Source organism: Ursus americanus, chromosome 14, assembly GCF_024610735.1.
Source record: "Ursus americanus isolate L20-20 chromosome 14, mUrsAme1.1.p, whole genome shotgun sequence".
NCBI lineage: Eukaryota > Metazoa > Chordata > Mammalia > Carnivora > Ursidae > Ursus > Ursus americanus.
The window spans coordinates 64,358,994-64,382,885 of NC_142140.1; the positions used below are offsets into that span (position 1 = coordinate 64,358,994).

A 23,892-nucleotide genomic window follows, 5' to 3' on the forward strand; every position below is an offset into this window, starting at 1 on the left:
CTGAAAGCCATCAAAGAATAAGAAAAAATTATTCTTAAACATAAGCGATTACAAAGTTCAGGCAAAACCAAGTGGGGCTGGGTTACTGAGCAGGCGAGATGGGGATATTGTGTATTCAATTTCAGCTCAGTAAATCATCAGTTAAAATCTGGTTTTGCTTTTCTGAGGCCTCTGGTGCAAAGAGAGAGTTTCCAAGGAGGAGAGATGCATTTCTGGATGGGAGGGCTAGCGATATATTCTGTGCAACTATCCTCTGGTGACACCCAGTTGGAAGCGACCCGGGAGTGACATTTAAGGGAAGATACCAGAGTTTGCTGGACTGGAGAGTCTGGATAATGGAGGGAAGCAGCCCTGCGGGAGCCAGCTCAGTAGAGTGGAGAGAGCACTGCACGTGGAGTCTAGAGCCTGTCTGTCTCTCTTACGCTCTGTGACTTTGGGCACGTGTCCAGAGCCCTCTGAGCTGTTTTCTTGTCTATAAAGTTAGGTGAACAGCAGCTACTCTTGAGGCCACGTTGAAGAATGAATGAGGAGGAGGCTACCAGGTCAGCTGCAGAGACATGCCCTGTAGACGGAACCGAGGCTGAGACCAAGGTCAAGCCCTCGGATTCCCGAAGGTCTTCAAGACCCGAATGTCCGTGGGTCTCAAGGGCACATGGAACAGACCACCACTGCCCGGCTCTGCCTACCTGTTCTTCCCAGAGCTAAAAACGGAGGTCCATTCCACCTGAAGGGAAAAAGTGGTCAAAAATCTAAACTTACAAAGGAGTTGAGTTAAAGGCTTTTTTTTTTTTTTAAGGGGTTCTGAACGTCTCGAGTGTCCCAAAGGGAGTGTGGTTCGCAGAAGGTGGGAGGTCACTCTTCCACTCAACACCCTATGTGTTAAATCTTAGAATCCAAAGGGTTCCGTACAGTGAAAAGAAATCATGGAGGCCGTGGAAGGGTTTAGAGCAGAAAGAAGGAGAAAAAGCCTGGCGGGTTAAGACCAGAGGAACACTACAGTGGGAGGGCAGGAGGTGGGACGGTGTCTGACTATACATGAGTCTGGGGCTTGATTGCCTAGAAACTGTGTCTGACACCGAGGGTTTCAGCCTTCGTCTGAAGGGCGACATCCCATGGAGCCGCAAAGGCACTGAGGCATGAGAAGGACTGCATTTGTGGTTTGGGGATATGATGTTGATGGCTCGCTGGGTGGAAGAATGGGGTGGGGGGCAGGGAGCTGACGTTGGAAGCGACTCCCAGGATCCAGAGAAAGGGACCATGAGGGTGGAGATGCAGGCAGAGGCAAGAGGAACCGTCAAGACTTGTCTTGGTGAGGTGAGGGATGGAGAGGGCTGGCAGGTGGAGGGGAGGAAATGAGCTCACACCCCGTCTGGCCCCCCCCATGCTCACCACCATCTGAGGGGTGGCTCAGGGCCCCCACTGCTCACATCTGGCGTGTGCCACAAGGAGTAAGGGGGGGGCTGCCCTGAAGGGGAAAGAGCCAGTAGGAGGTTAGGTCAGAGAGTACTGGGGGCCAGACCTCACAGGGCTTTGTGGGAGGCCCTGGGAAGGGCTCTGACTTGTTTCCAGACAGTCTTTGGAAGATTTGGAGCGAGGCATGGCATGGCATGACTGCTGTGTTAACCGCAGACTGTGTGGGGCAAGAGCATCGGAGGCATTTGCAATAATCCGGGCGCTCGAGAGAGAGCGGTGGCTCCCGGGAGCGGGGAGCAGGGGGTGCAAGCCAAAAGGCGGTGCTCAGATTCTGGGTCGGTTAAAAGGTCCAGGCGACAGGATTGGCCGATGGGCCGGATGAAGGGCAGGGGAGACAGAGAGAAAGCAAGGTTGACTCCAACGTTTGGGGCCTGAGCACCGGGACGATGGGTTGGCCACCAACAGAGGTTTGAGGAGAAGACGAAGGGCTGGCTCTGGGGAATGGCGTTCAAGAGTGCAGCCAGACGCCCTCACAGAGACTTCAGGTGGGCAGGCAGAAGCACCCCGTGGGTGTCCATCCATTACACTCAGCCAGTAGTCACCACTGGTCCACGCCGTGCAGGGTCAGGGGTGGGAAGTTCGGACAATTTCCGTTGCTCATTTGGGAGTCTGGTCCCTGGTCTTCCAGGGGGGAGGGCAATCCCTTTGGGGGAGGGCTGTGGGAATGGATGGGACTGGGTCACAACCCATCATCGTGGACACAGAGCCGGCCTGTCACTTGCACGCATGCGCACACACACACACACACACACTCTCTCTCTCTCTCTCTCTAATCCTCCCCCACACTGGGGAGGGCCGGTCCCATTACCCAGATGGTCCTCTGCTCTTAATGAAGACACCAGAAGTCTCAGAGAGTGAGAGGGCCACGGGCTCAAGGCCACCAAGCTTGTAGGTGGCCGAGCACGCTCTGTCCACCCCTTCCTCTTCTTCATGGCACCGCCTCTGGAGCGTGGGGTCATGACGCCCCCCTCTGACCACACGCCTGAAGCCCCAGGTCCGCGTCCCCAGCTGGGCTGCACCTTTGAGGGCTCTCACGTCCCTGAGTCACCAGGGACTGTTCTAGCTCCGGAGACTTTGGGTAAACACAGTAGACATCAGTGGACCGTGGTTTGTTACGAAACGTGGAGGCTTCCGTGTTTTTCTTTCCACCCCAAATAAACAGCAGGAATGCTAATGAGCCCCCCCACCCCCAAGGGAAGTGAAAATCCCTTTTCCCTGGGATTTTCCACGGCTTTGCGGTGAGGACGAGGGCCTCACCACGTGCTCAGGAATGGGCTGCGTGCTCTGACCTTTCCCCTAGAGCTGTGTTTACTTTCAGAAAACTCAGGAAGGGCCTACAGATACTGCTTGGCTCGGGGCACTTGGCGGACGCTGGAAAACTCCACGGATATTTGGCAGGATGACTCCGAATGCTCCAAGAACCACAGCTCCGGACACAACGTGAGTCTGCTTGGCCGGGCATGATGCTCCCCAGGGCCCCAACCACCCCCCACCAGGCATCCCCCAACTTGGCTTTGGGGGCCACACAGAGAGCCATCCCCCACAGCTAGTCTGGCCCAAACTCCCGTGGGGAGGGTCCACAGTCTCATAACAGCAAGCTCTGGCAGCCACCGAGGGTGATGGGCAGACCCCTGAGGCCGCTCGGTTTCTCGCCCCTGGCCTAGTCCTGGGCTGCACAAAAGCATGTATACAGTGGGTGCTTAATAAATGCTCAGTGAATGGTTTCACAGATTCCAAGTCAGCGGGTCTGTGGTGGGGTCTGGGCATCAGACTGGTCCCTAGTTGCCCAGGTGGTGCCAACTAGCAGCTGAGGCTGAGACTCGGGTCCTCGCGAGGGCCTTGCCCGCAGGGGCCCAAGGCGGCAGGCAGGGACAGCAAAACCAGAGCTGAAAACTGCACTTCCCAAGACCGGAAATAAAGATTTCTCTCTTTAGAGAGGTGAGGACTGGGGCATTGCCTCCTCCCCTCTGCAAATGGCCATATTTCCAAGAATTCCAATACTTAAAAAAAAAAAAAAACCCAAATCCCCAAAACATAGAAAAACCAACTTCTAGCCATGTTTGCCTGTGTTTCTAATAATGGGTTGACATTTTGCCCAAAAAAGGCTAGTGATAGTAGGTCCTTGCTCTTCAGAGTGCTGGCAAACAAAATAGGTGATTTTCTTCCGTCTCAGCAGTTGGGGGTCCTTACGCACGATAAATGGTACTCTTTCAGGAGACCGTGGTTGTGTGTGCATGTGTGTATATAATTTTTAATATATATACTTTAATGATAAAATGTAGTTTTCCGTGCTACATGAGATATATCAATTGACATATATTTATCTTTTTAACATTTTATTTTGAAATACCCAAACACATAGAAAAGTTAAAAGAATAATAAACACTTACAGACCCACTATCTAAATTCACATCCCCCCCCATTTGCTTTTGCTTTGTCTCGCTCTTTGTGAAATATTTGACAATAATTTGCAGGCGTCGTGAGCGTTCACCCTTAAATATTCGTCAGGTCTTTCCTAAGCAGAGACACTATTCCACGTAACTGCAATACCGTTATTCCAATTAACATCATATCAGCTAATGTTTTATCCCTATTCCAATGTCCCCCGTTTTCCCTTCCCATGTTTATAGCTTTTCTTCCCTGGACCAGAGTCTAGCCCAGGTTCATACGTTGGAGTTCATTTCATATCAGTTTAACATCTTTTGATCCAGACTCTCCCCCACCCCGGCCCACGACGGCCCACGACACCGGCTTTTTGAAGACCCCCCTCCCCCAAAGAACTTTGTTGTTATTAGATGCGTTCCCTCCTCTTCTGTATTTCCTTAAGCTGGAAGTCGGCTTTAGAGGCTCGATAAGACTCAAGTTCAGCCTCATAGGTGCTGGGTACACGGTATAACATCAGGCCAGGAGACCAAAATGTCAGGTGTCACACTACAGTGATGTTCCATGTGGTCGCTTGGTCTCGGTAGTGACAGCCAGCTCTCTCCATGGTATAGGTGCTGTCTCCTTTCCTGTCTGGCCAGTAATTGGTGGAACGATACTTTGGAATCGTGTGTGTGTCTTGTTCCCTTCATCAGTGTCGCGGCCTTCATTGACGATGCTGGCTTGAGCTGATTCAAGCTCTGTCATTTCTTCTACATTTACTAGCTGGCGTTCTTCTGAAAAGAAGACTCCTTCCCCTTCCCCCCACTGGTTTTGAGTATCGCTCTGAGCTTACAAATTGCTTTATTCCCTTACTATTTTGATGCTCAATGTTTTTCTAAATTTAGCGAGTGAAATCCCTCCAGACTGGCTCTTGTGTCCTTCTGTGATAATCTCATTGGCCTTGGACCACTTCCTTCTTTTCTGGCACAAGAAGATGGTTCAAGCTCATCTCGTGATTTCCCTGTTCCGGGCCCAAATCAGCTATTTCTTCAGAGTTCTGGATTCTCTAAGTGGGCGAATGTTATTAGAAACCAAGATCCCGGGGCGCCTGGGTGGCTCAGTCTTTAAGCATCTGCCTTCGGCTCAGGGCGTGATCCCACGGTCCGGGGATCGAGCCCCGCATCGGGCTCCCTGCTCCGCTGGGAGCCTGCTTCTTCCTCTCCCACTCCCCCTGCTTGTGTTCCCTCTCTCACTGGCTGTCTCTCTCTCTCTCTCTGTCAAAATATATAAATAAAACCTTTTAAAAAAAGAGAGAAAAGAAACCAAGATCCCAGGACACCTGGATGGCTCAGTCGGTTAAGCATCTTCCTTTGGCCCAGGTCATGATCTCAGGATCCTAGGATCAAGTCCCACATCGGGCTCCTTGCTCAGCAGGGAACCTGATTCTCTCTCTGCCTCTGCCTGCTCCCCCTGCTTGCGCTCTCTCAGATAGATAGATAGATAGATAGATAGATAGATAGATAATACATAATCTTTAAAATTAAAAAAAAAGGAAGAAACCAGGATCTGAGTGCTAGGTGTGTTCACTGCCACTACTCCTAGGTCCTAAGACCTTTGTAGTATATAGATTTAAGGGGAAAAAAACCCCACATTTGCAGCACATTTTGTCCTTAGACTGTATCCCATGTGCAGAGTACTGTGTTCATAATTATTTGAAATAACTATTTTCTCTATGTGGTCATGGTACTGATTGGATATACAGTTTTATTCCATTGTTTCTATTAGCGTTAATGATTGGCCTTTCTCTTCTCTCTTTGCTTTCTTCTGTCTTTAATTTTATTTTTTTAGAAGGTGTTATTTATTTGTTTGAGAGAGAGAGAAAGAGAGCACAATGAAGGGGGAGGGGAGGGACAGAGGGAGAAGCAGACTCCCCACTGAACAGGGAGCCCAATGTGGGACTCGATCCCAGGACCCAGGGATCATGACCTGAGCCAAAGACAGACACTTAACCGACTGAGCCTCCCTGGTGCTCCTTTAATTTTGTTTTTAATAAACAAAATACTGATGGGGTTTGAAAGCCAAGATTATATAAAAAAGTATAGTCAGAGAAACCACGTTCCAGTCACTGTGTCTACCCTATTTCTGCCTACCCCTATAGATAAACATTTTTATTATTTTCTGACTTTTTCCTTTTTCTTTCCTTTTTATCAAATTATAATATACATCTTATGCTTCTTTTTGCAAAACTAAGCAAATATGTTGTTTTACCATTTTTCTTACATTGAAGGAGGTATACCAGATACCTTATCCTGCATCTTGCCTCTTTCACTTAGCAGCATGTCCTAGAAATTACTCTGTCAGTGCCTAGAAACATTTCTCTCTTTTTTTTCTTTCACATCTGCAAAGTACTCTACGTATGTGTATGTGTATCGACTGCAGTTTATTCAGTGACTCTCCTCTGACCATTGGGGTTATTTCCAATCTTACCGATGCCACCTCAAATAACCTTGTATACATACGTTGGCTCATATTTGCTGTGGTATATATTTTGGAAGAATCCCAGAAATGAGATTGCTAGATTAAAAGGTAGATGCAGGGGCGCCTGGGTGGCTCAGTCGGTTAAGCGTCCGCCTTCAGCTCAGGTTATGATCTCAGGGTCCTGGGATTGAGTCCTGCATCGGGCTCCCTGCTCAACAGGGAGCCTACTTCTCCCTCTCCCTCTGCCCCTGCTCATGCTCTCTCTACTCTCTCTCTCAAATAAGTATAAAATCTTTAAAAAACAAAAAATAAAAGGCAGATGCATATGTAATTTCGTTAAATAGTGTCAGATTCCCCTGCATAGGCGTTGTGCCATTTCGCCCTCCCTTCAGCAGTGTATGAGAATGCCTGTCCCCTCCGTGCATGCATAGTGCACGCTGATTATGAAGCATTTCATAAAGAGGTCTAAGTGACTTAAGGCGCACCTGTTGGTACTGAGAGTAAGCTGGAAACTGGGTGTTCTGGGTCACTAGGGAAGTAGGCAGATTTTATTGGAGCTCTGAACATAGAAGACAGTTTAAGGAACTCCTCTGTAGGAGTGTAATGAAACCAACCATACTAGGTGCTGTTGGTGCCCATCTTTATCCCCTTGCCCTAACCAGTTTGGTACACAATTATCTAACGTCTTATCGCTGACATATGCATGTCTTTGCTGGTTCTCTGGTTCTCAGAGCCCACTTAGTCCACTGAAAGGCAGGCCAGAGACACCAAGGAACTAATGCCCTCCCCCTTCCCCACCACAGAATAGCCCTTAACCAATGACTGGCAGGAGTTAGTATGTAAATGTCCCAGCTCCCTCAGTCTTAGAGTAGCTAATTCTGAAGCTTCCAGAACTTCCCCAGAGGGAGTAAGCTCCAACTGCCCACCATGGTAACTGCCTTGATAATGCACCGTTTGTTTTCCCTAGCTTCTTCCTTCCCCTACGGATGATTTGTTCACTTTGCACGTAAAGTCCTTGCATTCCAATCCTTGTCTCAGGAGCTACTTCTGTGGGGACTCAAACTAAAACACAGACGAATAAAAATCAAGCAATTCCCCTAATTTGTTTCAAAAAAGCATAAAACACAGACATGTTTTAAAATATAATAATTCAGAGACAGATTATTAGGTTACTTAATTAAATGTGTTAACTTCATATATCCTCATACATCCATACAATATAAACGAGGCTCAGATGACTTAGGAAGGTCTCGATATGCCACCTGAATCATCAATTTAAAGAACTCATGCCACTCTGTGTGTAGAAACACTAAACATTTCTCTGCTTTCAAGATATTTATAGCCTATCTGGAAATACACAACAAATGCAAACAAACAACACATTAGTGAGTAATATAACCGATGCCCCAATTTGTGAAACAGACCACAAGTGCTTTGGGAGTTCAGAGTTGACAGTACACAGAGAGGCATTCATGGAGGACTTCTTGTAAGAGGTTGGTGCTGGTTTTAGAAGGATAGATTTAGTTTCGAGTTGAAGAGATACCAACAAGAGCAGTTAGAGACATGACAGGATTGTAGAGCTCTTGACGGGGGTCCATAGAAAATAATTCTAGATAGAAATATGGTTGGGCTTGATTTGGAAAGACTCAAAGGCAATACTGAGATTTCTGTATCCAGACCACCATTACAAGAAATGTTGAAGAAAGTCCTTTAACACAGAAAGACATGCATATTCTATGGAATTTTTTATCAACATAAAGGAATGTAGAGCACCAGAAATAGGAAATATGAGGGTAAACATTTTTTATCTTATTTTTAAAATCTTTTAAGAGATGTGATTAATTAAAGATAGTAACAACATATTATGGGTCTGATGTATGCACGAGTAAAATGTGGGACAATAGCACAAAGGCCAGGATGAGGAACATGGAAGTATGATAAGTTAAAGTTGCATACTATAAACATGAAAGCAACCACTAAAAAGCAAAACAGAGGTACAGCTAGTAGGTCATGGAAGAAAAAAATGGAATAAAAAATACACTCAAACCAAAATAAGGAAAGAAAACAAAGAAAAGATGGGACAAAGAGAAAACCAAGAGATTTAAGCTCAACCAAATAAATAATCACATTAAATGTAAATGATCTAAACACCTTAATTAAAAGAGATTATCAGGTTGCATTAAGAAGATAAAATAAAATCCAACTATATTCTGTCTACAAGACCCAGGCAATTGATTTTTGACAAAAATGCCAAGCGATTCAGTGGGGGAAAGAATAATCTTACCAAAAATAGCGCCAGAGCAATTGGCTGCAAAAACAAAAACAAAAAAACTGAACTTCAACCCTTGCCTCGCACCATGAATAAAAACTAACTAATGGATCGTAGACCTAAATTTAAGAGCTCATTCTATTAAACTTCTAGGATAAAAGCAACTGAAAATATGAAGGCCCTTGGTCAGGTAAAGATTTCTAAAATAAGACACAAAAAGCACAACTATGTAAGAAAAATCTGACAAATTGAACTTTATCACAACAAAAAACTCTGCTCTTCTAAAGACACTGTTAAAAAATGAAAAGGCAAGCCACAGAATGGGAGAAAATGCTTGCAAAACACTTATCTGACAGGAGATTTATATCTATAATATATAAAGAACATTACAATTCAAAATTAAGACAAACAATCCAATTTAAAAGATGGCCAAATATTTGAATACATACTTTACCAAATAAGATACACAGATGGCAAATAAGCACATTAAATGATTCTCAACATTGTTAATCATGAGAGAAATGCAAATTAAAACCATAGTAAGCTAGTACTACATACCCATTAGAATGGCTAAAATTTAAAAGACTGATTATATGAAGTGTTAGAATCTAGAGAAGCTGGAACTCCTACTCCACTGTTGGTGGAAACATAAATTGATACAACTTATTCAGAAAACAGTTTGGCAGTTTCTTAATAAGTTAAAACATACACCATACTACTCCACCATTCTATTTCTAGATATTTATTTGAGGGAAATAAAACCCTACATCGACATAAAGACTCATACAGAAATTTTCATAGCAGCTTTATTTGTGAAAGCCAAACTCTGAAAACAACTCAAATGTCCATCAATAGGTGAGTGGATAAATAAATTGTGGTATATTCTCAATGGAATATTACTCAGCAATAAAAAGTAGACAATTGATACATGCTATGACATGGATGAATCTTAAAATAATTATTCCGGGGTAAATAAGCTTGATTTGGAAAGAAAAGAAAGAGAAAGAAAGAAAAAGGAAGAAGGAAGGGAGGAAGGGAGGGGAGGGAGGAGGGAAGGGAGAGGGAGGGAGGGAGAGGAAGGGAGGAAGGGAGGAAGGGAGAGAGAGAAAAAGAAAGAAAGAAAAGAGAAAGGAAGGAAGAGAAAGGGAAAGTACACATCATAGGATTCCATTTATGTAAAATTTTGTAAAGTGAAAATCTCTCATAACAGAAAACAGTGTTTACTTGGGCATAAGATGGTGCGAGGAAATGAGAGGAGATGTACTATAAAGGGTCACAAGGAAACTTTGGGGAGGTTATGGAAATGTTCATTATCTTGAATGTGGTGATGAAATCACAGATATATTCATGTCTACATTCATCAAGGTTTATTCTTTAAATATGCACAGTTAGTGGTACACCAGGTATATTTCAATAAAGCTGATAAAAGTGTAATGTGGAGAAGCTTAAGCCATGGTTTAGCACGTAATACATATTTGCTGTGGGTTCTTGTACAAAAAATTTAGTGAGAAACATCATCTTGATGGCGAGAAGCATGACGGATTGAGTGAGAAGGTGAAATTCCATTGGAAAATGACAACACAGAGTTTCCAATAAATTATCCTCTGTTCACAATCAGGCTGCCCTGGGACTCAGAGAAAATATTCCACTATTTTATGGGGTCTTCACCTAAGTGGTCAGGCATGAAAAGTTATTTTAGGAGGGAACATCCAGATGAAAACCTGGCCCCATCTTCCAGAGAGAGGGTCTCCTACACTCTAGGGACAGCACACCCAGAGACAAAAAAAAAAAAAAAAAACCCTGTCCTCATTTCTAAGGCACCCTCTCGTTCTGGGCTCAGTTCTTCCTTGATACTGTGAATCTTGCTGTATCAACGTTGGGCTATAGGATCAGCCCGGGAGGTGAGACCCCCAGTGGGTATTTCAGTACATCAAGGCTCTTTGGCCTCTGCGATGGGCCAGAGAGCAGTCTAAGCCACCCTAGCTGGGTGTCAACAAGGCTACAGTGTATGCCTAGACCCTTGGTCATCCAGGGCACAGATCTGCGGGGTGGAGAGCATAGCTGCCTGGCTTGGTGGTCAGATCTGCTCTTTGTCTCTGCTCAGGCGGAACACCGTGCCTTGCTGTCAACCTTGCAGCTGTTATACACCGTGGGGTACTCTCTCTCCATCATCTCCCTCCTCCTGGCACTCACCCTCCTCTTGTTTCTTCGGTGAGTGGAACTTCTGCCTGCACATCTTCAGGTGTCCACCCCGGAATTTGATCATTGGCTCCCTCTAGAAGACAGAAGACTGGGCTGGCTCATGTCATGGCCCATCACAGCTGGAAGGGATCTGAGAATGTCTCTGGCTGATCAACTCCATTTCGCAGGTGGAGGGGAGAGGGATATCCAAGGCCCAGTGAGAGGCACTGGGTCACTGGGGTCACAGAGTACAGCTGGAACTGGAATCTGGGAGTCTTAATTCTGCTTAGCCTCCTTGGGATCGGATAACCTCCTGTCTACCCCGCTCCACCAAAGGCATGGTTTTTACAGAAGAGATTAAGAAACTTACCCAAAATTAGTGAGTGGCAGAGCTGGGCCCCCAGGCTTCCTCGGTGCCAGGCACATTTCTAAGCACGTTACATGCATTAAATTATTTAAATTTCTTTGTAAACAGAATTAAGGCCAATTCTAATCCTAGGAGATTAGCATTATCGTTAGCTCCATTTTATAAATGAGTTGACTGAAATATGGAGAGATCAAGGAGCTTGCCCAGTGCCATGCATCTGGTGAGTGATGGGGACAGGTTCACAACCAGGCAGGTCAGAGCCTGAGCATTTCATTCCCTTATATTGTTTCTCAGAATCCAAAGCCTGAGTGCATTTTACTAATTCATGTTTTTAAAAATCATCCAAGTGAGATATTCATGGACCCCTGAGGGAGCCCTCCAAGGCTGCCTCTCGGCCTTCATTCAGCAACATAACTGAGTATAATGTGGCAGAATGAGCATTTGATAACAATGCAGGAGACCTGGATGGACCTTCTGGAGACCTGGATGTTAGCACCATAACAGCTCCCCAGCTGGGCTCCTGTAGCCCCAGGTCTGGCCCCTCAATCCCAGGATATTCTATGGCTCCTGGAGCAGAGTCATGACCATATCCCCCATCCAGAGAGCAATTCTTGAGCAGTGGGAGAATTCCATAGCCTGTACCCTCTGCCATCCATGACCTCCTCAACTCACCTTCTCAAAGTCCCAGAACCAAGCGCAGAGAAAGTAGCTGCCCAGCCCCGGGGAAAATTACTTTAGCTCAGCCTGGGGGTTGACCAGATGTCCATTTTGCCTCATGTGCTGGCAGAGCAAGATCTAGTCCTTGCCTTTGAGTGGCACCCAATCTAATTAGGGAGAAAGATGCATAACTAATAAAACACAAGACCTGCCTCAAATACTGTTTAGAAAAAGTAATAATAGCTCTAAAACCAGGCAGACTTGTGCTGCATTGGAAACACAGGCAGGGCTGTGAGGACACAGTGATGGAAAAGGGTCCTTTTGGCTACAGAGACTGAGGACACAGTTTTACACCAGCCAGTACCAAAAAAAAAAAAAAAAAAAAAAGCCTGCAGGAGGCTTCAGGTGGGTGAGGAGGTGGTAACGAGGGCTGACATTTTCTGGATACTTACGATGGTAGGCACTGTGTGAGTACTTTGCACCCATTAACGCACTGGTGCTCCTACAATCCTTGAGGTAAGCGCTCTCGTCCTCGCAGGTAGTAGAGCCTTAGAGAGTGGTGCCTTGGCCTCGGAGTTTCTGGGTCTGAATCTCAGCCCCACCACTTACTTGTCTAGGACTTTGGACAGCTGATTTAACCCTTTGGCCTCAAGCGCTCAATTTTTACTCAATGTGTAAATGTTATCCCCATTTTCCAGATGAGGGAAATGAGGCACAGAGAAAAGCACATAACCCAGCCGTGCCGCTCTGGAGTCTACACTGTGGACATCTGCCCTCTAGTGATAGGTGCCCAGGTGTTTCAGGCACACACCTGTTGGTCTGAACCACTCTTTCCTGAGGGAAGACACCTGCTTTTCTCCCTGCACAGAAAACTCCACTGCACACGCAACTACATCCACATGAACCTGTTTGCTTCTTTCATCCTGAGAGCCCTGGCGGTGCTGGTGAAGGATGCCGTCTTCTACAACTCTTACTCCAGGAGGCCCAAGAGTGACAAAGAGTGGATGTCCTACGTGTCAGAGGTATGTCCCTCCCTACCATAGCCTCCCACCCGGTGATCAGTCCTGGGAATCGTGGGACAGGAAGGCGGAGCTGGGAACGGGAAGAGGGAGATAAAGGGGTGTCCAAGTCCTTCTGGCTAGAGAGGCATCATCTGACTTAAAAACAAACCCCCAAAACCAAACCAAAAAAACGCCCAAACCTCCCGAGACGGGGGCAGGTCAAGGAAATCCTCATGGAAGAGTCCACCGCAGGGTGCTGTGTGTTCTTGGATGGGAAATTTCTTCATCTGTGAGCAAAACAAGCAAACCTGAGCAGCCTTTATTACCATTATTATTATTATTATTTATTATTATTATTACTATTTTTTTAAAGCAGCAAAGATTTTGCACATTGAAATCTGCTTCTGTTGGGACGCTTTTTCCTTTGTCTTGGTAATAATGATTGTAGTAACCTGTTGAATTCACCCTCTGGAATAAACCCAACTCGGTTCTGATATATTACTCTTTTTCCTGTATTGCTGGATTCGTTAGCTGATCCTGTGTTTTGTTTAGCACTCCCTCATCTGCACCTGTGAGTAAGTTTCTTCTCTTGTGATAAAGAAGATAAAGTTTATGCTGACCTCTTTAAACAAATCAGACTTGTCACCTCTTTGTCTGTTCTCTGGAAGGATTTATTTAAGATGGGTATTTTTCTTTCTTAAACGTTTGAGAGATCACTCCAGTGAAGCCATTTGGGCTCAGATTTTTCTTTCTTGGAAGGCGTTTAATTATGGACTAGTTTCGACTCCTATTCAGATTCTCTATTTCTTCTTGCGTCAGCTTTAGTAGCTTGTGTTTTTCTAGGAATTTGTGCGCCTCGTCTAACTTCTCAGATTTCTTGCCATAATATTGTTCATAGTTTCTTAAAATCTTTTTGAGGTCTGTTGGAGCTATGAAGGTATTGCTTTTTTGCATCCCATGATACTTTCGCTCTCTTTTCTCCCCTTTTGACCATCCTGGCCAGATGTTTTATGGCTTTACTAGACTTCCCGTAGAAAGAAATTTTGACATTGTTGATTCCCCTTATTTTATGTTCTCTCTTTCATTAATCTCTGCTTTTATCTTTATGCTTTCCTGCCATGTCCTTTCTTGAGGTTAAGTTTGCTTTTTCTGACATGGTAGTCAGGATAGTTGATTTTCCACCTTTTTCTTTTTTAACAGAAGTCATTTAAGGTTACAGGTTGTACTCTCGATGTGGTATTAGCCGCATACCACACATTTTGGTATTCAGGATTTTCCTTTCATTCGGTTCAGAAATAAGTTCTAATTTTTACCATTATTTCCTTTTTGATTCACGGGTTATCTAGAAACATATTTCCTCCTTTCCAATCATATGAAGATTTTTTTTTTTAGTCCTTGGTTTCTTGCTGAGTTGAATTAAGATCAAAGAGCATACCTTCCAGTGCTTCCTTTAGGGAACTTTCTGCTAACGAGGTCTCTCTGTTTTTGTCCGTCTACCAATGTACAAAATGTCAAGGGAGAGGCTGGGCTTTGGAAGCTACAGGAAGCCCTCCCTCCCATTTTGTTAGTGTTGCCAGCCTCTCCGAGATGGTCAGTGGATTCACAGGGTCAAGGGGGGGAGGAGGGAGGGCTGTGCATGGGGAGGCCCTTCTCCACCCTCTTGGGTCCACATGAGAATGCCTGGCCTCACCCTCGGGTGCTCTGTCCTCCGCAGATATCTGCCTCCTGCCGCTCCGCCCAGGTCCTGCTTCACTACTTCGTGGGTGCCAATTACTCATGGCTGCTGGTCGAAGGCCTTTACCTCCACACGCTGCTGGAGCCCACGGTGCTCTCTGAGAGGCGGCTGTGGCCCAGATACATGCTGGTGGGTTGGGGTGAGTGACCTCTTCTCCTAGGGGCCCATCAGAACCTAGGAGCCTGATGGAGCCTTTGGTTTCCCAATCGGAGGGAGCGTCTGGGACAGAGAACTCTCCAGCAGCAAGATGCTGAAGAAAGGGCTGTGTGTGCACATGTGCAGAAACTCACAAACACTGTAGACCCAATGCCAACATTCAAAAGCCGACGGGGTTTTTGATAGAATCAGAGGCCCTCCCTCCTACCCTGTCCCCAGCAGTGATCTGCTCAGGTTGCCATCACAAAATGCCATAGACAGCATGGCTCACCCAACAGACATTTACTTCTCAAAGTTATGGAGGCTGGGAAGTTTGAGATCAGAGAGCCAGCATGGTCGAGTTCTGGGGAGGGATCTTCCTGGCTTGCAGATAGCTGCCTTCTGACTGTAGGCTCATGTGGGGGAGAGAGAGAGAGAGAGAGAGAGAGAGAAAGCAGGCTCTCTGGTCTCTTCTGGTCTCTTCCTATAGGGGCACTAGTCCCACCATGATGACCACCACCTCCCCTTCCAAACCTAGTTACTTTCAAAGATCCTGCCCCCATTATCACCACACTGGGGGCTAGGGCTTCAACATGGGGTGGAGGGTGGGGGAACACATTCAGTCTATAACGCCAACTGAGTCTTCAAGATGGGGTCTGGAACCCCTGTTGCCACAGACTCTTGGAGAACGTGAGGCTGCAGGATTCAGAAGAAATACGGTTGGCCTACATTTTGGGAGATTTGGGTTAATGTCTTGGATTTACTCTGAGCTGCTTTGCAACACGTGACAAACGTTTTCTCCTCTCTGCGTCCCGGTTTGTCTGACAGTAAAACAACAGATGGGCTCTGTCCCACCCTAGGTCTCTCCAGCTCTCAGCCTGCAATTCGGTGATATGTGGGCTTTTATACATTTTTGCCAGATGCTTTCGGCCCATCAGGCTGGGGTGGGAGGCAGGCAGGTTTCGCCCCTCGGCTCCTAACTGCGTCTCCCCGTTTCTCCCCCAGCCTTCCCGCTGCTGTTTGTTGCACCCTGGAGTATCGCCCGTGCGCAGCTGGAGAACACGGGGTAGGAAATTCACCTGCTCTCGCACTTCCCAGATATGCCCAAATACAAGGGTTTATGCCATTTTCCCCAAGAGAACATCCACTCCCTTCCATTTTGGCCATCTACAATATACTTAGAAATGTAGATAAAATAATCACAGATCTTCCTTGTAGTAATGAGTTTGTTAGCTTAGTTACACACGCAAATCAGCACAAAATTAGCTGCAATTAACGCGAGAAGTCACTGCCTTGGTTAGCAGCGGCCCTCACTGTGTAAAGCTGTGGGGACAAATTGGTTATTGTGTCATCGTTCACAGGGGCTGGGGGTGGGGGGCACGTCTTGAGTGTGAGCACCCTTCCTCCAGCGGGCACGAGCCCGTTCGTTCAGCCTTGTCTCTGTCTTACGTCTTCGCCCCACTCTGCTGTAGGTGCTGGGGGATCAACAGGAATAAGAAAATCTGGTGGATCATCCGCGGGCCCATGCTGCTTTGCGTAATGGTAAGGACCCTCCCGCTCCCGCTTCTTCCTCTCTGAGCTCGGCAGCTGTGGGGGACCCCGCTCCCCTTCCCCGGGCACCTTCCCCAAACTCTGTGGCTCGGCGGGAGCCGGGGCCGGTTCCCTTGAGCAGGAGTGGCTGAGTTGTGAGTAGGACGTGCTGAGCGAGAAGGAACAAGTTAGGGGCGTCTCCTCGTTGTGGGTCAGGACTCAAATGCAGGGTTGAACTACACGCCTCCCTCTCCCTGGGTCCTCAGACTATGCCTAGAAACCTGTAACCAGCTCAGTGACCCCGTATTGGTGGCCCTTGGGGACGCGGCCGCCCTCAGTTACCAACAAGCCGAGGGATGGCAAAGCTATGGGCTCGGATTCTGACACCATTAGCAGGAGGGAGGGGGGTGAAAGGAAGCTGCTTTAGAAGAGAAAAGCGTAGTCAATGTTACCCAAAGCTGGGGTGGGGATTAGTCAAGAGATAATGCTCCTCGGAGACCCTGAGGAGGAAGGGCCCTTATTCCTAGTGGCCCCAGAATTTGACAGCTGGGGAGGGACTGCTTGACCCGGAGTCATGAAGCTCTTTTGGAGGATACTGTGGGACGCAGTCTACCAAAGAGGCCGGGATGGGGAGGGGAAAGCAGCCATCGAAATTGAGGGGGACATCGGGAGTGTGGGGGTGCTCTTGATGAGTCCAAGGCCGGTGTCACGTCTAGGCTGAGCATGCGCGCTGCTGGCTGCGTCCCCTCCAGTCACTCTGCACACAGTGGAGTCTGGCCACACGGATCCCGAGCGAGAGCGGAGTTGTGAGCTCAGCCCTGCCCCTCCCCCACGTCACTTCTCCAGGTTCCCGTCCTCTCCAGCCACACTGCCCATTGTGGCCCCAGCACCCCTCCTGACGGGTACCCCGCACACCGCCCGTGACCTGTATTGAGAGCCTCCTCTATGCCACGCCATCTAAGCACCCGGTACACGTGAACCCATTCACGGGCAGGGGCTATTATTATGTCTCTTTGACTTACGAGGACACCGAGAATATGGGAAGAGACTTGCCTCAAGTCCCAGGAAGTGGGGGCGCTGGATCTCAGCCCAAAGGGTCTGACTGGGGGCACCAGGACTTGTAAGCACAGCCCTGTGCTGCTGCCCCCCAGATCTTTATCACCTCCTGCCCACATGCGTGATGCAGGCCTGCCACACATTAGTACCTCATCTTGGACCCTCCTGCGCTGGGCGCCCCCTCCCTCTGCCATCTGATCCCCCTGGCTACAGTCCCCAGACAGTCCCCGCAGGAAATAGAATCATCACACCTTCCTTCGTGTCCTTCCCAGATCCCGTACACACTTCTGCTACGGCCCCAGCAATCCTTCATTACACGTATCTGTCCAAAACCTGTCTGCGGCCACTGTCAGCCCCATGTTCTAGTCCTCCTGGCAGCCGGCCCAAGCAGATGGCAGCCCTGCATGAACTTATTCAGTGAACACCTGTGACCCACACTCCCCAGCACTGGAAGGTTCTCGCTAACCAGGCAGAAGAAGGCAGGATGGAGACCAGCAGGCCCTCCGTGGGATGGAGGTCACGCTCGGTGCAGCTGGAACCCTAGTGTTTACCCTGCTGCCTTCTAGAAGCCATATCGATGGTTCTCCGTCTTGGCTGCTCTTAGAAGCACCGGGCTGTCTTCCAAAACTTGTTTTGCTTGGGCCTCACACCCAGAGACCTGTGTTCCATTGATCTCAGGTGTGACCTGGGGATTCCAATGTGCAGCCCGGACTGGAGAGCATCCTCACAGCTCAAAGGGTGGTCCCCTGAGCTCTTGTTGTAAATTCAGGTTCTCAGGCCCCGCCCCAGACCTCCCGAATCAGAATTCGCACGGCAACAAGATCCCCGGGGTTTGGGGCTCCCATGGGAGTCTGTGGACCTCTTTGCCCTCACACCGGTGGTTCTCAAGCCTGGGTGTGCATTAGAAACAAGGCTCATACCCGAGAGGATTACAGCAGAAATTCTCGAGGTGGGGCCCGGACAGTTGTAGTTTTAAAAGCTCCCAAGTGATTGGAATGGTGCAGCGTTGGTGGTACAGCGGGGAGCGCAGCTGCCTTCCGAGGAATTCGAACGCACAGCCGCGGCTGGGGCCACTGCTCTGGGCCTTGCCGCTTGGCTGTCCGTGGCCGGCTGACCTGCGTGCTGGTCCCTCCCGCTGCTTCTGAGTTCCCGTAGCCCCACCCTCTCTCGCCAGGACAAGACAACATGCCGTACCCTCTCATCTTGGGTAAAACGACCTTTAGGTGCCCTTGCTTCTCCCACCCCAAGCTGTTACCAGCTACACAGGAACGGTCAGGGTCACCTTGGCTCGCACTGGCTCCTCTCTCTCCCGTCCACACCTTCTGCTCCTCCCGCTCACCCCTCCCCACGGTCTCTGCCGTTCTTCAGCCTTTTGGGATTTCCTGTGCACAGCTGCGTGCTCTCCCTCCTTCCCTCTTGCCCCTGGCAATCCAGCCTCTGTCTCGTGGCCGGAGCGGACTTCCGAGAGCTCAGTTTGATGACGTCTGTCTTCTCTGTGCGATTTTTCATGGCGCACTCTTGCTCTCGGGCGTGCTTCCAAACTCCTTACTGTGCTGAGTGGGTAAGTGTTGCCATTCCCTGTCTACCCACCCGGCCGCAAGCACCCCGCGCTCAATTTCTACGTGGAAACTCACCGTTCCCCACATCCATCCTGGTGCTTCACTCCTCCCATGCCTTTTGCAAACACTGCCCTTCCCTTCTGCAATGCCCATCTGATGGCCCCACGTCTGGTGGACTCTCTTCTTCCTTGGAGACTAAGCTCTTTACTAAGCCACCTCTCAAATTCAGGGAAGTCAACAGTCACGCCTGGAAGGGACACTTTCATAATCGTCTTCGGGTCTGTGAAGGTCTTCCAGAGGACCTTGCTGAGCTATGGTTGTCTGAGTACCGGGGCTTGGACAAGAGGAATGGGTTTGAAGAGAAATGAGGAAAGTTCCTTTTGGTCACAGGAAGGACATCAGAATCTAAACTGGTAAAACCTTGACGCGGACCACAGAGAAAGGCTTTGGGTTGTTCATCTCTATCAGTTTCCTAGAGAAGAGACTCTGTCCTGAGGAACGGGTTGCCGAACCTGATGTCTTCCTGCCACCCACCCCACCCCCAGCGCCGCGCAAGCTCTAGGATCCCATTCTCTTCACGCCCAGGGTAGTAGGTTTCACGTACCCTACACAGAGCGTGGGCTTCGTGGCCGACCTGTGGTATGCCCTTGAGCCAAGCGGTTGACCTCTGTGGGCTTCTGTTTCTTCTGTAAAATCACAGTTGGGTTGGACCAGTGGTTCTTAAGTGACGGTGATTCTGCCCCCCCTTGGGGACATTCGGCCACGTCTGGAGACATTTTTAATCGTCACAACTGGGGTGGGGGTCCTACTGGCAGCTAAGCATAGAGCCCAGGGCTGCCGTTCCACACCCTACAGTCCACAGAACAGCCCCCACGGCAAAGAATTGTCCCACCCAATGCCAACCATGCTGAGGTTGAGGGACCCTGGGCTAGACCGTGACTGCACAGAACAGCTCAGAAGGTTAAGGGATAAAACCAGAAGAGCCTGGACTCTGCCCTAGAGTGATGCAAACAGAACTGTCATGGTGGGCTTCCTTAGCACTCGAATCACAGGCATTCGCTCTCTTGCACCTGCATTTAACATTTATGGAGCACCTGCTGTGTGCTTGGCTTGGTGCTAATTTCTTTCAGGGGGAGAAAAGAGATGAATGTCCCATCGTTTCTGCCCTCAGGCAGTTCAAAGTCTAATAGTGATGGTTCTGAGATTCATCAGACCATGACTGAGCCAACAATTGCCTCCACGTTTGATTAAAAGACCACATGTTACAGTTTTCCACTAACCTGAGTGGATAGAACCCCAAACCCAAAATAGGATTCCTGGAAATACACACTGGATGTGGAGCCTGGGTCCCTGAATGGCATGGAGCATGGAGCAGAGCTCCCCCTCAATGTGATAAGAGTATTGCATAAGCAAAAAGCAAACCTTTATTGCGTTAGGGGCAAAAAAAGGGATTTCCTAACCCCACGTATTTGCCAGCTGCTAAAAATAGCATAATAACAAGAAGTCGCTCATAGCATTTGGCATTTCAGAGCACTTCTTTCATCTTGTCCAGATTTGAGGCTGGTTCCTATTTTCTGGAGCATGGTGCCAGAGGCTTCTGGGAAAAGCCAAATGTGCATCGTGAACCGAGCTATGGGACTAAGGAGAGTCTCCTGTCCCCGGACCCAGGCTCCCCAGTGAGCATCCTTGTTACCATAGCTGGGCTTCTCCCACCGCCCAGGCTGGGTCTGCATCTGTGGCTCAGCACGGGCTGATGTAAATGAGCGCCATGTTGGGTTTCCAGACAGCCCGGCTGACTTGAGCTGCTGCCTTCCTGATTCTCTGGGTTTCAGAAATCACCATCATGTGACAGCCCAGAGTCCAGACGTCTTTCATGGGACATAGACATTGGAGAATTCCCATCTTCTTCAGGGTGCAAGACTCCACTACTTAAATTAACCCATTACCTTTGAGTGTACATTGAGAATAGAACCATCCTGGAATAATATAATATTCTTGTATCCTAGTCTCTGCTCCCGGTAGAATATCCATAAGGCTTTGATTAGTCCAGCCCTTCACGGACAGCCTTACAAAGTACATGCACTGCAAGATTGTTCTATCCACACCGTAATTCCTGGTGTTAACAGATCAACCTAATCGAACACACAGTTGAACAGCTTTTTTGAGCCAATGAGTTGAAGGAACCATGTGTTGACTTTATGGTTTCATGTGTTCCTATTGAATCTTCTCTGATAACCTCAGGACTTGGCCAAGTTGAGAAATCAGTAAAATTAGTCCTTACTGGTCTTGTCCCTTTATAGGTCTTCTGTCTTACTAGGAGCCCAAGGGGCTTTCTGTGTCCCCAAAACAACTCCTTATTTCCACATTGCCCTCCTCTAAGAGCTACAGTGGAATCTCTCCATACCCTGTGTTTTCCCAACCCATTAAAACTCACCTTTGCCGCAGCCCATCTTCTGCTTCCCATGGTGACAGTAGGTCAGATCCTAAGTAGTGACTGAATCATTCATTGTTATACAAATGAGAAAATGAATGAATAATAGATGGAGAAAGGCCCCCCATTCCTAGGTGTTCCTTACCTGCTATGTGATGGGTGCACTTCAGCAGGATTCTGAAGATGAAGTATTTTAACCCAAAGGAGCTCTAATGGTAGGCATTTTAGCCACACAGCAGGCCAGATGAGGAGGGGACGAGGGTTGGCAGGGGGTAGGGGTAGATGAAGCCGACTTCTGAGCCCCCTCCCATGTTAGCAAATACCTCTGCCAGCCCGTAGACCCAGCTCTCAGCGCAGGAGCTGGGATGCCAAAGCAGCATCACCAAGAGAGAATGTTCTATGTGCTAATGCACTCTGTACCTTCTAGGACCTGAAAGGGAGCCTTACATATTTGGGGTCCCAAGCACCCCCATTCTGATCACAGAATCTAAGAGGAGTTGGCTGGGTTCTTGAATGTGCTTGCTGACTCTTATCTTGTTTGACACCTAGAGGAACACAGGCTCGTCCGGGCTGGTGTTTCCTTCCGCGGCACTGAAGAAGGGCTTCCTCCGTATGGCCCATTGGTTGATGCCCATTTTCTCATGTCTAGTCCCTGGAAGACACAAAGAACAGCAACCCCCCCCCTCCCGCCCATCATCACAACCCTTCATTTCCTAGGATGCAGTCCCGATTGGAATTAATTTACTGAACTATGTTCCTTTCCCCGCTTAAACTTACTTTGTGAGAAAAATGCCCAAGTTCAACAAATCCCTAAGCCAAGGACACGACGTTTTCTCTTCGTGATGAAAAGCAGATATCCCATTAAAAAAATAAATGACTTGGTTGCGTTTAGTTTGTATTTAAGTGTTCTGTTACTAAATATTCTTTGGCTGGGAAGCTCCATCATTCCTGTTGGCTGGTGGATTGGATAAATAGAGTCTTGCCTGAAACTGCAGACTGTTCGTTTTGAGCATTGATTCCCCTGGGGCCAAGAAGGCAAGTCACAGGAGGTACATGTTGGATTCTGCCGCTTGTGTTTCAGTATGTGGTTCTAGGGTTGTGTTTCCAGGCGGGGGGCATTAGTACTGGGTCGGCTCAGTATTTGTAGACACTTTACTCCATTAATTGTCCCCCAATCACCGTCTCTACTGGCTCTTTCCTCATTGCATAGAGGCATTCTTAAGTCTTTTCCATTTTAAAAACAACTGTAACCCCAAACGTCTTCCACCTGTGCACATAAAAGAGGGGAGACATTATCCCCATTCTGCATCCCTTGTCAATTTCTGTTCTATCATTCTGCTTCCCTGCACCGCCAAGCCTCTTCAATGTGGTCTACACTGGCTGTCTCCCTCTTCATGTTCAGCTCACAAAGCAAAGCTTCCCACCTGTGAACTGCTCCTTTTCTCAGCTCCTCGTTGCGAAGTGCAGTCTTAGTTTGCTTAAATTGCATGTAGCGTTTACCTCCTTACATTCCAACAGCCATGAGCTCCCAGGTCACCACTTCGTTTGCTCCTACTGCCCTGGCTACTCTTTCTCAGTCTCTTTTGTTGCCTCCACTTCCGCCACCTTTCTCTTCATTACCAGCTGAGTTCCTAACCCTTTTTTTTTTCTCCCAGTCTACCTAGCCTTTCTGGGCAATCTCACCTCTTCCAGCGCTGGCTTCATGTTCCAGCTGGGACCTCTCCACCGAGATCCAGACATAAATATCTCACTGCCTTGGGACATCTCTTGCGTCCAAAATAACTAGACTTCTCCCTCTTCCCTCTGCACTGCTCTTCCTCCTCCCATCTACTGTCAGTGAATGACACTACCGCACATTTGAGATCTGCTGAGAAACTCCGGGTCATCTTTGACCTCACATCCAGCCACTAACAAAGGCCAGTTGACTCCAACTCCTTAGAAATTTCCAGTCCATCTCGTACTCCCCATCGCTGCTGTATCACCACTGTGGCTTCACATCACCTCTCCATCATTCTTCCCTGGGAACTATGAACTGCTCCCAGCCAGTCTCCCCTACTCTTCCAATCCATAGCCCCCATGGCCATTAAAATGATCTTTCTGAAATGCAGGTCTGATCGGGTAACTCACCTGCCTAAGATTCGTCACTGGCTCTCCATTGCTTTCGGAAGGAGACCCAAACTCCTCCACGTGACCATGAAAGGCTCTGCAGGAGCTGCTGTTCGGCACCCCACTCCCAATCCACTCCAGTCTTACTCTTCACAGATCTTGTTCTCATTCTCCAAGCCCTAGCCACACTCCACCACTCACCCTTCTACCTCTCCAAGAGCCTCATGACGTCTCGTGTGGTTGCTATCAAGGAGTCGGTCAGGGCTGCGGCCATCCGATAGCTTGACTGGGGCTGGACAGTCAGCTTCCCAGGTGGCTCATACGCCCGGCTGGCAAGTGGTGTTGGTTGTTGGTAGGAGGACTCAGTTCCCCCCGGTGGGTCTCTCCACAGGCTGCTTGAGTGTCCTCACAATATGGCTGCTAGCTTTCCCTGAAGAGAGAGAGACAGAGAACCAGGTGGATGCCATCGTTTGGGGACCTAACTTCAGAAGTCGCATAGCCTCATGGCTGCCATATTCTTTTCATTAGATGCACATAGCTAAGCCTAGCG

General features: G+C 48.2%; 1 protein-coding gene across 1 annotated transcript in view; it reads left to right on the forward strand.

Moving 5' to 3' along the window:
- The window catches only part of GLP2R (glucagon like peptide 2 receptor), a 52,053-nt gene that overhangs the window by 10,617 nt on the left and 17,544 nt on the right, over positions 1 to 23,892 (forward strand). Inside the window, exons 5-10 of the mRNA XM_087867747.1 lie at positions 2,717 to 2,913; positions 10,689 to 10,795; positions 12,658 to 12,811; positions 14,505 to 14,664; positions 15,666 to 15,726; positions 16,133 to 16,202. Of these exons, the coding sequence (XP_087723873.1) occupies positions 2,717 to 2,913; positions 10,689 to 10,795; positions 12,658 to 12,811; positions 14,505 to 14,664; positions 15,666 to 15,726; positions 16,133 to 16,202 (749 nt within the window). The remainder of the gene's footprint in view (positions 1 to 2,716; positions 2,914 to 10,688; positions 10,796 to 12,657; positions 12,812 to 14,504; positions 14,665 to 15,665; positions 15,727 to 16,132; positions 16,203 to 23,892) is intronic.